A 13,412-nucleotide genomic window follows, 5' to 3' on the forward strand; every position below is an offset into this window, starting at 1 on the left:
CTCAAGGGATTTTCTCACTTCACCCTCCCAAAGTGCTGGGATTATGGTGTGAGCCACTGCACATGGCCAGCAGGGACCTGGTGGACTTTACACTTTGGGCTGGGCTGGGGAACATAGAAAGCGTAGGGAGATGATGGTGGTCACAGGGGGGGACAATCAGGCTGGCAAGGGATCAGATCTCTAGGTGAAGCCCAGGGTCTGGCAGGGGGTCCAGGTGGCCACTTATGCTATCTTTGAGATAGGGACAGAATAGATTCAGGGGACAGCCCCACCCTTGAGTTCCAGACCTCAGGGACTATCTTCCTTCCACCAGGCCCCATGGCCAGCCACTCACCCAGCCGGGGCAGGTACTTCTGCCGCTGTTCCTCGCTGCCATAGGCATAGATGGGGTGCATGACGAGGGAAGACTGGACACTCATCGCCGACCTGTAGCCACTATCCACCCGCTCCAGCTCTCGGGCCAGGAGCCCATAGGCCACAGACGAAACCCCAGCACAGCCATATCCTGGTGGCAGTAGGAGGGGAAAGCAGGACAATAGAGAACACCGCCCTGCCCAGCTAGGACCCAAGAGACAGGGCGGGATAGGGACACACAAGGAGGCAGGCACCAAGCTGGCCCTAGCTGAGGTTTATTCATTTCATCTCCATAGCCACTTTCAGAGGGTGGGACAACAGCCCCACTTTACAGACTGGGAAATTGTGGCTTAGGGAAAGAAGGGGGCTTTCAGTAAGGCAGGAGGATCGCTTGAGACCAGCCTGGGCAACATAGTGAGACCCTGTCTCTAAAAAAAGAAACAAAGGGGCCGGGCATGGTGGTTCAAGCTTATAATCCCAGCACTTTGGGAGGTCCAGGCGGGTGGATCATCCAAGGTCAGGAGTTAAAGACCAGCCTGGCCAACATGGTGAAATTCCATTTCTATTAAAAATAAAAAATTACCATCCTGGCTAACACGGTGAAACCCCGTCTCTACTAAAAAATACAAAAAACTAGCCGGGCGAGGTGGCTGGCGCCTGTAGTCCCAGCTACTCGGGAGGCTGAGGCAGGAGAATAGCGTAAACCCGGGAGGCGGAGCTTGCAGTGAGCTGAGATCCGGCCACTGCACTCCAGTCTGGGCGACAGAGCGAGACTCCGTCTCAAAAAAAAAAAAAAAAAAAAATTAGCTAGCCGTGGGGGTGCGCCCCTGTAATCCCAGCTACTTAGGAGGCTGAGGTGGCAGAAGTGCTTGAACCTGGGAGGAGGAAACTGCAGTGAGCCAAGATCATACCACTGTAATCCAGTAATCCAGCCTGGGTAACAGAGCAAGACTCCATCTCAAAAAAAAAAAAAAGAAAAAGAAAAGGGCCGGGCAACGGTGGCTCACACCTGTAATCCCAGCACTTTGGGAGGCTGAGGCAGGTGGATCACCTGAGGTCAGGAGTTCGAGACTAGCCTGGCAAACATGGTGAAACCCCGTCTCTACTAAAAATACAAAAATTGGCCAGGCGCGGTGGCTCAAGCCTGTAATCCCAGCACTTTGGGAGGCCGAGACGGGCGGATCACGAGGTCAGGAGACTGAGACCATCCTGGCTAACACGGTGAAATCCCGTCTCTACTAAAAAAAACAAAAAACCAGCCGGGCGAGGTGGCGGGCGTCTGTAGACCCAGCTACTCGGGAGGCTTAGGCAGGAGAATGGCGTAAACCCGGGAGGCGGAGCTTGCAGTGAGCTGAGATCCGGCCACTGCACTCTACCCTGGGCAACAGAGGGAGACTCCGTCTCAAAAAAAAAAAAAAAAAAACAAAAACAAAAACAAAAATTAGCCAGGCGTGGTGGCGGACGCCTTTAATCCCAGCTACTCGGGAGCCTGAGGCAAGAGAATCACTTAAACTCGGGAGGTGGAGGCTGCAGTGAGCCAAAATCTCACCACTGCACTCCAGTCAGGGCAACAAGAGCAAAACTCTGTCTCAAAAAAAAAAAAAAGGCTGAATGCGGTGGCTCATGCCTATAATCCCAGCACTTTAGGAGGCTGAGGTGGGTAGATCACCTGAGGTCAGGAGTTTGAGACCAGCCTGGCCAACATGGTGAAACCGTGTCTCTACTAAAAATACAAAAATTAGCCAGGCATGGTGGCAGGTGCCTGTAATCCCAGCTACTAGAAGGGCTGAGGCAGGAGAATCGCTTGAGCCTGGGAGGCGGAGTTTGCAGTGAGCCAAGATAGTGCCACTGCACTCCAGCCTCGGCAACAGAGGGAGACTCCAGGGGAAAAAAAAAAAAAAAAGACAGGAAAGAAAAGGAAAGGAAAAGAAAGAGAAAGAAGGGAAGGAGGGAGGGAGGAGGAGGGAAGGAGGGCGGGAGGGAGGGAAGGAGGAAGAAGCTTTCAGAATACAGAGGGGTCTGCAGTGTGTGGAGAGACACTTGTTCCTACCTTTGATGGTGGGGCCCAGCACACCCAACTCCCCCATCTCCGAAATGATCTCCCGATGAAAAACTGCAAAGGGACAAGTGCCCAAATTCAGGCCCAGCCCTAGGCCACAGGAAGCCCCAGCCCCAAGGACAAGGGGGCCTTGAGGCGGGGTGGCTGTGGCTCCAGGGGGAGGAGCAGCCTCAGGGCACCCACCAGCCCGCCCACCTTCGTTGCGATTGGCCAACAGGATGCGAGGCATGAGTCTCTCCTGGCAGTAGGTGCGGAAGGTGTCCCTGATGAGGATCTCATCTGTGGTCAGCTGTTCCTCCAGCACCAGCGGGTCCCGCCAGTCAAACTCGGGACGCGAGGCTGGGAAGGGGAGAAGGAATTCGCTTCGGTCCAGTCCGCCCGATCACTGTGCCCTCCCTTCTCGGACCCTCATCAGCCCTACCGCTCCACACCCATGTCGCCTCCCGGGTACTGGGAGCTGCAAACGAGACTGACCAGGTGAACTTTCTCCGGCCCCGCAGGCACAGCGCACTCACTGCCTTAGTGCCTCTGACCCTGGCCACGACCCTGCCACCCTGCTCGGGCAGCCCTCGGATTCTGGGACAGAGTCCACCTAGGGCAGACAGACAGCTGAACAGGGGCAGTAGACACACGGCGCGACCAGAGGTCCTTACACTTGGCCAGTTGGCTCTGTGTCCTCCCGCCTTTCTCTGCAAGCACAGAACGGGAAAGTCAACCCCGGAAAGTCCCTAGGCCCCCAGTTCCTCACTCCTTCCCTCCACACTCCCGACCCCGCACTGACCGGTCTGCGCCGCCGACGAGACCCACGTGCGAAAGACGCGCAGGCCGGGAACGCGGCTCAGCAGCTGCACGGAGACGCCTCTCAGGGCCATGCTCTCTCAAAGCCAGCGGAGCAACGACGGCGACCTACAGGAACCGGGGTGTCACAGCGGAGCTCCTCTCACCCACGGCTGGAGCCACCTTACCTTCCTTACCTGGTACCTCCCAGCTCACTGCCGAGGCTAGAGTGCAACTGACGCAGGCCTTTGACCTCAGCAAAAAGGGGAGGAGCGGAGGCCGAGTGAGGCTTTTCATTGGTTCCTCGTAGAATCCGGCCCCCTCCTCGCTCTGCCTTTTAAAAGGGCTAAGGTAGCCTTGCCTGTGGAAATAGGAGGGCCCATACAGAGATAGGTTAGCCCCTTTAAGAAGCGGACGGGGTAGGGGCGGAAGACGAGTGAGGGAAATCGATTGGCCAGCTGGGTTTCTCCTCTTATTGGCCGTAGAAAAGTGCTCGGCCCACTCCTGGTTGGTCAGTTGCAGGGGGTGTGTGCGGAGGGAGCCAAGAATTAAACAAAGAAATTCTGGCGCGAGCGCTAGGCGTCCTCCCCAACCCAGGAGGCCAGTCTCGAGTTCTCTGAGCGCTGGTTATGGGGAAGATGATCTCCGAGTGGGCGATCTTAGTAAACTTGTCTGCCAGTCTGTCCCAAGAAGCACATGTAGGCCGGGCGCGGTGGCTCACGCCTGTAATCCCAGCACTTTGGGAGGCCGAGGCGGGCGGATCACAAGGTGAGGAGATCGAGACCATCCTGGCTAACACGGTGAAACCCCATCTCTACTAAAAATACAAAAAATTAGCCGGGCGAGGTGGCGGGCGCCTGTAGTCCCAGCTACTCGAGAGGCTGAGGCAGGAGAATGGCGTGAACCCGGGAGGCGGAGCTTGCAGTGAGCCGAGATCGCACCACTGCATTCCAGCCTGGGCAACAGAGCAAGACTCCGTCTCAGAAAAAAAAAAAAAAGAAGCACATGTCGATACTTGTGACTGTGTGTGTGTGTGTGTGTGTGTGTGTGTGTGTGTGTACTTCTATGATTCTGTGAGTCTATGTGGGTTGTTTTGTTTTGTTTTTGTTTTTTCTTTTTAGACAGGGTCTCATTCTGTCGCCCAGAATGGAGTGCAGTGGAGCGATCATAGCTCACTGCAGCTTCCACCTTCTGGGCTTGAGCAATCCTCCCACCTCAGCCTCCAAGTCGGTGGGACCACTGAAGCATGCCTTCATGCCTGGCTAATTTTTTTTTTTTTTTTTTGAGACGGAGTCTCACTCTGTTGCCCAGGCTGGAGTGCAGTGACGCCATCTCTTCTCACTGCAACCTTCATAGGCAGAACAACTCCGAGGGCTGCTCGTTGCCCATTTTTATGGTTTTGTTTGTTTGTTTGTTTAATTAAATGTATTTATTTATTTATGTATTTTGAGACAGAGTCTCGCTCTGTTGCCCAGGCTGGAGTGCAGTGATGCAGTCTTGGCTCACTGCAACCTCTGCCTACCAGGTTCAAGCAATTCTCCTGCCTCAGCCTCCCAAGTAGCTGGTATTACAGGTTTGTGAGCCACCATGCCTAGCCTTTTTTCTTATTTTTAGTAGAGACAAGGTTTCACCATGTTGGTCAGGCTGGCCTCCTGTGATCCACCGCACTCCGGGAGCCACCGCACTCCGCCTGTTTTGTCTTTTGTGTAGTGTGTTTGTGGTGCACCCACTCTGATTGTGTATCCGTTGAGAAATGTGTATGTCTCTCAGGACCTATGATGCCATGCCCTTGTGGTTGTCTGTGTTTAACTGGGTGCATCCCCTATGGTTGGGCACTGGTAGCTATGCAACTGTGTGACTAAATAATTACTTACATATTGCAAAAGTGATGGGTGGTGTGATCATATAAAGTGTAGGTTTTGGCTGGGTGAGGTGGCTCACGCCTGTAATCCCAGCACTTTGGGAGGCCAAGGCGGGTGGATCACCTGAGGTCAGGAGTTCGACACCAGCCTAGCCAACATGGGGAAACCCCATCTCTACTAAAAACACAAAAATTAGCCAGACCACCAGGCGCGGTGGCTCACGCCTGTAATCCCAGCACTTTGGGAAGCTGAGGCGGGCGGATCACGAGGTCAGGAGATCGAAACCATCCTGGCTAACATGGTGAAACCCCGTCTCTACTAAAAATACAAAAAATTAGCCAGGTGTGGTGGTGCGCGCTTGTAGTCCCAGCTACTCAGGAGGCTGAGGCAGGAGAATGGCGTGAACCCGGAAGGCGGAGCTTGCAGTGAGCCGAGATCGCGCCACTGCACTCCAGCCTGGGTGACAAAGCGAGACTCCATCTCAAAAAAAAAAAAAAAAAAAAAAAATTAGCCAGATGTGGTGGTGGATGCCTGTAATACCAGCAACTCAGGAGGCTGAGGCAGGAGAATTGCTTGAACCCAGGAGGCAGAGGTTGCAGTGAGCCGTCATCATGCCATTGCACTCCAGCTTGGGCAACAAGAGTGAAACTCTGTCTCAAGAAAAAAAAAAAAATTAGCCTTGTGTGGTAGCAGGCACCTGTAATGCCAGCTACTCGGGAGCCTGAGGCAGAGGAATCACTTGAGCCCAGTAGGTGGAGGTTGCAGTGAGCCAAAATCAAGCCACTGCATTCCAGCATGGGTGAGAGAGAGAGACACAGTCTAAAAAGGAAAAAGTTCTGTGACAATGTATCTGACTCCCCACATATGTCTGCTCAATTATAGCTAAATTGTGTCAGTAGGATTGTGTAACTGTGCCTGCCTGTGGATTATGAATTCTGTGTTTTAGGGATTGTTTGGCTATGACATTGTGTAACCAATATAACATAGGGTTGTGTTTTAGTGCCTGGGAATTGTGTGTCTGTGTATAGTCCATATACACAGACAGACACACAATTACATGTGCAGGAATTATATGATCTGATCAGTGTGACTGAGGGACCAGGAACTCATGTCATTATGCAATTGCATGGTCCCGTGAGTAACTGTGTTTTCGTTTTTGTTTTTAGAGATGGGATCTCACTATGTTGCCCAAGCTGGTCTCGAACTCCTGGGCTCAAGCATTCCTCCTACCTTGGCCTCCCAAATTGCTGGGACTTCAGGCATAAGCCACTGCTCCCAGTCTGTTTTGTTTTTGTTTTTTAGACAGGGAGTCTCGCTCTGTAGCCCAGGCTAGAGTGCAGTGGTGTGATCTTGGCTCACTGCAACCTCTGCCTCCCAGGATTAAGTGATTCTTGTGCCTCAGCCTCCCAAGTACCTAGCATTAGAGGCATGTGCCACCATCTCCGGCCTATTTTTGTATTTTTAGTAGAGACAGGGTTTCACTGTGTTGGCCAGGCTGGTCTTGAACTCCTGGCCTCAGGTGATCTGCCAGCCTCGCCCTCCCAAAGTGCTGGGATTACTGGCGTGAGTCATTGCGCCTGGCCCCCCGCCTCCCAGTTTCAAGCAATTCTCCAGCCTCAGCCTCCCACGTAGCCACGATTACAAGCACATGCCACCATGCCCGGCTAATTTTTGTACTTTTGGCAGAGACAGGGCTTCAACATGTTGGCCAGTCTGTTCTCGAATCTCCCCACCTCCGCTTCCCAAAGTGCTGGGATTACAGGCGTAAGCCACTGCGCCTGGCCTTGTTTTTGTTTATGTCACCCAGGTTGATCTGCCAGGAATAAAGATGGCCACCCAACTTTTCTCTTTTTTTTTTTTTCAGTGACAGAGTCTTGCTCTCTGTCCCCCAGGCTGGACTGCAGTGGTGTGGTCATATTGCAGTGTTGTGATTATAGCTCAATGCAGCCCCGACCTCCTGGACTCAGGCGATCCTCCCATCTCAGCCTCCTAAGTATCTGGGACTATGGGCATGCACCACCACTCACAGCTTTTTTTTGGAAATATAGGTTCTATGTTGCCCAGGCTAGTCTTGAAATCCTGGCATCAAGTGATCCTCCTGCCTCAGTCTTCCAATGAGTGACTATGAATTATGTGTCTGTAATATGTATCCATGTCCCCTTCCCAGGCTCCCAGGGCACCAGAGTGGAGGTCCCTGTTGTAGTAACTCAGATCCTCTCCTCATTTTGGGCAGAATCAAGGAGCAGCCAGGCCCAGAGCCAGGGTACTGGTCTCCTGCAGGTCAGATACTGCCTATGGCTTGGTCCAACGGTCCTATCCCACCCAGGACGAGACAGGGTCACTTTTCCCATGGCTGCCCCCATCGCACTAAAGCAGCTGGCACTGAACCAGCCTCCATGCAGTCCCATGCAGTGCCACCCGAGAGTCCCCAGTAGACAATGGTGGGCCAGTTGGCAGGGGTGTCCTCCTGCTATAGGGCTCAGACCCTGGGAGGTCCCAACCCAGGCAAATTGAAAGCCAGGCTAATTTGAAGACCCAACCCCCAGCCCTCCCCTTCACCGGAGGACAGAGCTCTAGCTGGCCTGGGCCCCCACCTGATAGCAGCCTCCAACGTCTGGGGTGTCTGATAATGCTTGGCGGGGAGTTTGTGCCAAGTCCCGCCATCGGCACGGTTTTTGCTGTTTACTGGGGAGGGGGAGGGCTGTAGAGCCTCAATCAGGGGGACAGGGGGTCCCACAGCTTCTTCCCAGAATACCCTTTCTGCCTTTTCCAGGAAAGTAAACTGAGGGCAGACCCCCAAGTCTCTCCTTCTTTGGAGACCCAATGTCTCCTTTTACCCAGCACCTGGACCCTCAAACCCTGAACCCCTCAACCCCTGATATTTGACTTGGCTTTGGACACAGGGTTAGTCTTTAAGTCCCAACCCCATACAGGCCAATGTGAAGTTTGTGCCTCAGAAACAGTGACCCCCCGCCTTGCCTTGCCTTGCCTCCCCTTATCAGAGGCTGCAGCCAATCAGCTAAGGGCAGAGAGGAGCCCTCGAAGGGGCTATCACAGCCTCAGAGTTCACCAGGCAGCCAAGGAAGAGGAGGCTCGAGGCCCAGGGTGGGCACCAGCCAGCCATGGCCACAGCCAAGACCGCCTTGCCCTCCATCAGCACACTGACCGCCCTGGGCCCCTTCCCGGACACACAGGATGACTTCCTCAAGGTGGGGCCTAGAAGGTGGGGTCTAGGTGGGCTGGCTGGGATCCAGGGCCACAGTCACAGATCTTGGGGTCCAGACCTGCATCTTGCCCTGCAATCAAGGGACTTAACCAGAACTGAGGTACACTCAGTCCAGGTGAGGGGATCTCAGCTTAGTCTGGCAGAGGGTGAGGAGGGTGGTCTGGGGGCTTGAGGTTCTAGGTGTGATCTATTTCTGTAATAGAAAACGAAGGTAGCCTGGACAACATGGTGAAACCCCATCTCTACAAAAAATACCAAAAACTAGTCAGGCGTGGGGGCATGTGCCTGTAGTCCCAGATACTCTGTAGGCTGATGCAGGAGGATTATTAAAGCCCAAGAGATTAAGGATACAGTGAGCTGCACCACTGCACTCCAGCCTGGGCAAAAGAGTGAGACCCTATCTCAAGAAACAAACAAACAAAAAGGAACGAGATCTAGGCTCACAACCTTCCAGATATCAGAGGGAAATGATGAGTGTGTCTGGGGGACATCCAAAATTTCGGAATTATTCTTGTTTTAGGAGACAGGGAAGGAGAGAGATGTTCCAGGGGGAAACTAAGTCAAGGCTGGCACCCTCTCCCCTAACCCCCGCCAGTTTTCCATCTCCAGCAGTTCTGCTACCCCTTCCCCCATCCCCAAGTGTGGTTCCAGATAGTGGAAGTCTTATCTCCTGTCTCCAGCCAGACCTGATCGGCTTCTGTCCCTGGAGCTGGAGGAGAGGGGGGAGAGGGGCGGCTAGAGGGCGGCTAGTGTTGGGGAAGTGGGACAGAGAGACAGGCAAACAGGACCCTTTTCCAAAGCCTCTGGCCAGCCTCTCCCCGTAAGAGTACCCAGCCTGCGATGTCCCTGGGCAGGGCACCTCAGTGTCCACCGAACCTCAAGCTGCCTGCTCCCTCCCGCAGTGGTGGCGCTCCGAAGAGGCGCAGGACATGGGCCCGGGTCCTCCTGACCCCACGGAGCCACCCCTCCATGTGAAGTCTGAGGACCAACCCGGGGAGGAGGAGGACGATGAGAGGGGCGCGGACGCCACCTGGGACCTGGATCTCTTCCTCACCAACTTCTCGGGCCCGGAGCCGGGTGGCGCGCCCCAGACCTGCGCTCTGGCGCCCAGCGAGGCCCCCGGGGTGCAATACCCGCCGCCCCCCGAGACTCTGGGAGCCTATGCGGGCGGCCCGGGGATGGTGGCTGGGCTCTTGGGTTCGGAGGATCACTCAGGTTGGGTGCGCCCTGCCCTGCGAGCCCCGGCTCCCGACGCCTTCGTGGGCCCAGCCCTGGCTCCAGCCCCGGCCCCCGAGCCCAAGGCGCTGGCGCTGCAACCGGTATACCCCGGGCCCGGCGCCGGCTCTTCGGGCGGCTACTTCCAGCGGACCGGGCTTTCAGTGCCTGCGGCGTCGGGCGCCCCCTATGGGCTGCTGTCCGGGTACCCCGCGGTGTACCCGGCGCCTCAGTACCAAGGGCACTTCCAGCTCTTCCGCGGGCTCCAGGGACCCGCGCCCGGCCCCGCCACGTCCCCCTCCTTCCTGAGTTGCCTGGGACCCGGGACGGTGGGCACTGGACTCGGGGGGACTGCAGGGGATCCCGGTGTGATAGCCGAGGCCGCGCCATCCAAGCGCGGCCGACGTTCGTGGGCGCGCAAGAGGCAGGCAGCGCACACGTGCGCGCACCCGGGTTGCGGCAAGAGCTACACCAAGAGCTCCCACCTGAAGGCGCATCTGCGCACGCACACAGGTGAGGGGGTGGGACCCGGACATGAGAAAGCGGGTGGCACCTGCTGTAGTTACCGGGGAAGAAGGGTTGCAGAGGGCGGGACTTGGACTTGGCTGGCTCTGAGAGTGAGTGCCTCCTTAAATTTTGTGCCCTAGGGGCCTCACTTTGTTCATCCTAGTCCCAGCCCAGACTGAGTAAAGGGGTGTGGCCAGATGCAGGGGACCCGGGGACATGACTGGGCTGACAATAGCGCTTATGACTTCCTCGTCCCCTAGGGGAGAAGCCATACGCCTGCACGTGGGAAGGCTGCGGCTGGAGGTTCGCGCGCTCGGACGAGCTGACCCGCCACTACAGGAAACACACGGGGCAACGCCCCTTCCGCTGCCAGCTCTGCCCACGTGCTTTTTCGCGCTCAGACCACCTGGCTTTGCACATGAAGCGGCACCTTTGAGCCCTGCCCTGGCACTTGGACTGTCCTGGGGATTGGGGATGGGACAAGAAGCCTGTTTGGTGGTTTCTTTACACGGACAAGTGACACAATGCCGGGTGGTTTTCCCACGAATGGACCCTCTCCTGGACTCGCTGTCCCAAAGATTCACCCAGATATCAAAAACGGACCCATAGACAGCCCTGGGGGAGCCTCCCACGGAAATCCGACAAGTCTTCAGCCACAGGGAGCCACACAGAGATGTCCAAACTGTCATGCAGACCCAGTGAGACAGACCACCAAATAAACGGACTCAGTGGACACTCAGACCAGCTCCCAGATGGCCCTGGACAGCAGAAGAGGGTGTGGGGTGAGGCTTCCCAGAGACCCTGGGTCTAGAAAGGGGCTCCTGAAGGTCCCTTATTGTGGCTGATATTAACTGTCAATGGTTATGGGTCCTATAAAAATGCCCCTCCCAGATAAAGCTTCAGCGTTTGCCTGAATTTTTGGGTTTTGGAGGCTGGAAGATAGCAGGAGGCTGTAAACCTAGAGGTCATATTAGAGGGCCTTACACACCCTCATCTCCTAAACTACAGTGACACCCCTTAACTCCAACAAGCCTCCTTGGGCACTGCAGGCCTTGCTGTCCTCTCTTTTCCTGCCCAGTTCGGGCTGCACCATGTTTGTCTTCTGCCTCAAACCCTGGGGACATTGACAGCAAACATCTCCCTGCATTTGAGAATCCACAGCCTGCGACTGCCCAGGGGGTTCATCTTGCCCACTGCCCAGATAGAGCCAATTTATCCAGACAGACGGATTGCAATAGAGAAAGAGTTTAATCCACATACAGCCAGCTAAATGGGAGATGGGAGTTTTATTACTTGAATCAGCCTCCCTGAAAATTCAGAGGCTAGGGTTATTCAAGAACAGTTTGGTGGGCAGAAGGGCTAGGGAATGGGTGCCTTGATGCAATCATGGGACTGCGGAAAACAGTTGCTGAGTCAGCTTTTGGATAGGGACCATACAGTCACTAGTCTGGGTGGGGTCATCCAGTTGTCAGATACACAAAAAGCCTCAAAAGACATCTAAAAAGGCCAGTGTAAGGTTTTGCAATACTCATGTTATTTGCAGAAATAACTGGGGAAGTTGCAAACCTTGTGACCTCCAGAATAATGGCTGGCCATCTTTGTTTTTGTTTTTGAGACAGAGTCTTGCTCTCGCCAGGCTGGAGTGCAGTGGCGCCATCTCGGCTTACTGCAACCTCTGCTTCCTGGGTTCAAGTGATTCTCCTGTGTCAGCCTACCGAGTATCTGGGATTACAGGCACGTGCCACCACGCCTGGCTAATTTTTGTATTTTTAGAAGAGACGGGGTTTCGAAATATTGGCCAGGCTGGTTTCGAAATCCTGACCTCAGGTCACCCCCCGGCCTCGGCCTCTCAAAGTGCTGGGATTACAGGCGTGAGACACTGCACCCGGCCAGAATAATGGCTGGTCATAGTTTAACTACTACAACAACTACATTTTAGCAGAATTCAGGCTCCTCTTATCCTCCTAACCTAGTGCCCTTTCATTATTTCTACAAAGGCAGTTTAGTTTGGGGAAAGGCTATTATCATTTAAGCTATAAACTAAATTTCTCCCAAAATTAGCTTGGGGCCGGGCATAGGTGGCTCCCTCTTTAATCCCAGCAATTTGGCAGACCGAGGTGGGCAGATCACTTGAGCCCAGGAGTTCAACACCAGCCTGAGCCCCAAGGCGAAACCCTATCTCTACCAAAAACGGCGAAACCCAGTCACTACCAAAAATACAAAAATCAGCAGGGCATGGTGCTGCATGCCTATAATCCCAGCTACTCAGGAAGCTGAGGCAGGAGGATTGCTTGAACCTAGGAGGCGGATGTTGCAGTGAGCTGAGATCATGCCACTGGACTCCAGCCTGGGTGACAGAGCGAGACAACGTGTCAAAAAAAAAAAAAAAAAAAAATGTTGGCCGGGCGCGGTGACTCACGCCTGTCATCCCAGCACTTTGGGAGGCCGAGCTGGGTGGATCATAAGGTCAAGAGTTTGAGACCACCCTGGCTAACACGGTGAAACCCTGTCTCTACTAAAAATACAAAAAATTAGCTGGGTGTGGTAGCAGGCACCTGTAGTCCCCGCTACTCAGGAGGCTGAGGCAGGAGAATGGCGTGAACTGGAAAGGCGGAGCTTGCAGTGAGCCAAGATCGTGCCACTGCACTCCAGCCTGGGCAACAGAGTGAGACTCCGTCTGAAAAAAAAAAAAAAAATAGCTTGGCCCCACACCCAGGAATGACCAAGCAAGGGCAGTTTGGGGATTAAAGGCAAGATGGAGTTGGTTTTCTGTTATAATTTTTGCAAAGGCAGTTTCAAGCCAGTACTCAGATTCCCATAGCCCTTTGCCCTGCCATGATCCCTTGAGGCTGAGGTAGGAGAATCACTTGAACCCAGGAGTTCCAGAGCAGCCTGAGCAACATAGTGAGACCCTCATCACCACAATGAACAATTATCTGGGCGTGGTGGCACAGGCCTGGAGTACCAGCTACCTGGGAGAATCACTTGAGCCCAGTAGGTTGAGGCTGCAGTGAACCGTGATGGAGTCACTGCATTCTAGCCTGGGTGAGAAACCATTATCCTGTCTCAAAATAACAAAAAACAAACATAAAGTCACGTCTTTGCTAGCTCAGGGAGTCCTGGGGAAAACGTGCAGAATGAAAAAGGGGAGTCTGGGTGGGGTGGATTACATGCCTGTAATCCCAGCACTTTGGGAGGCAAGGCAGGTGGATCCCTTGAACTCAGGAGTTCAGCCTGAGCCACATGGTGAAACCGTGTTTCCAAAAAAACTACAAAAATTAACTGGGCATATTGGCACGTGCCTGTGATCCCAGCTACTCAGGAGGCTGAGGTGAGAGGATCACTTGAACTGGGGAGGCAGAGGTTGCAGTGAGCCAAGATCATGCTACTGCACTCCAGCCTGGGCAACAGA

General features: G+C 54.4%; 2 protein-coding genes across 3 annotated transcripts in view; one reads left to right on the plus strand and one right to left on the minus strand.

Annotated features, from left to right (window-relative positions):
• The window catches only part of GCDH (glutaryl-CoA dehydrogenase), a 10,763-nt gene extending 7,204 nt beyond the window's left edge, over positions 1–3,559 (minus strand). Inside the window, exons 1-6 of one of the 2 annotated variants that reach the window (XM_050770532.1) lie at positions 3,388–3,559; positions 3,195–3,319; positions 3,067–3,102; positions 2,609–2,752; positions 2,405–2,467; positions 335–505 (exon numbers count right to left, since the gene is read on the minus strand). In XM_050770532.1, coding sequence (XP_050626489.1) covers positions 335–505; positions 2,405–2,467; positions 2,609–2,752; positions 3,067–3,102; positions 3,195–3,285 — 505 coding nt within the window. In that variant the 5' untranslated portion in view covers positions 3,286–3,319; positions 3,388–3,559. The remainder of the gene's footprint in view (positions 1–334; positions 506–2,404; positions 2,468–2,608; positions 2,753–3,066; positions 3,103–3,194; positions 3,320–3,387) is intronic. The other variant, XM_050770533.1, reaches the window with a different exon arrangement.
• Positions 3,560–8,113: 4,554 nt separating this feature from the next.
• KLF1 (KLF transcription factor 1) lies at positions 8,114–10,896 on the plus strand. The gene is made up of 3 exons (XM_050770631.1): positions 8,114–8,261; positions 9,181–10,006; positions 10,261–10,896. The coding sequence occupies exons 1-3, from the start codon at positions 8,175–8,177 to the stop codon at positions 10,434–10,436; spliced, it is 1,089 nt and encodes a 362-aa protein (XP_050626588.1). The 5' UTR covers positions 8,114–8,174; the 3' UTR covers positions 10,437–10,896.
• Positions 10,897–13,412: the final 2,516 nt, after the last annotated feature.

This window comes from Macaca thibetana, chromosome 19, assembly GCF_024542745.1.
Source record: "Macaca thibetana thibetana isolate TM-01 chromosome 19, ASM2454274v1, whole genome shotgun sequence".
NCBI classification, from domain to species: domain Eukaryota; kingdom Metazoa; phylum Chordata; class Mammalia; order Primates; family Cercopithecidae; genus Macaca; species Macaca thibetana.

Excerpts from the sequence above, each read along its gene's own strand:
- KLF1 (XM_050770631.1), top strand. The coding sequence starts at position 8,175 with ATGGCCACAGCCAAGACCGCCTTGCCCTCCATCAGCACACTGACCGCC. Across the intron at positions 8,262-9,180 it reads CACAGGATGACTTCCTCAAG|TGGTGGCGCTCCGAAGAGGC; the intron begins GTGGGGCCTAGA and ends TCCCTCCCGCAG. Across the intron at positions 10,007-10,260 it reads GCATCTGCGCACGCACACAG|GGGAGAAGCCATACGCCTGC; the intron begins GTGAGGGGGTGG and ends CTCGTCCCCTAG.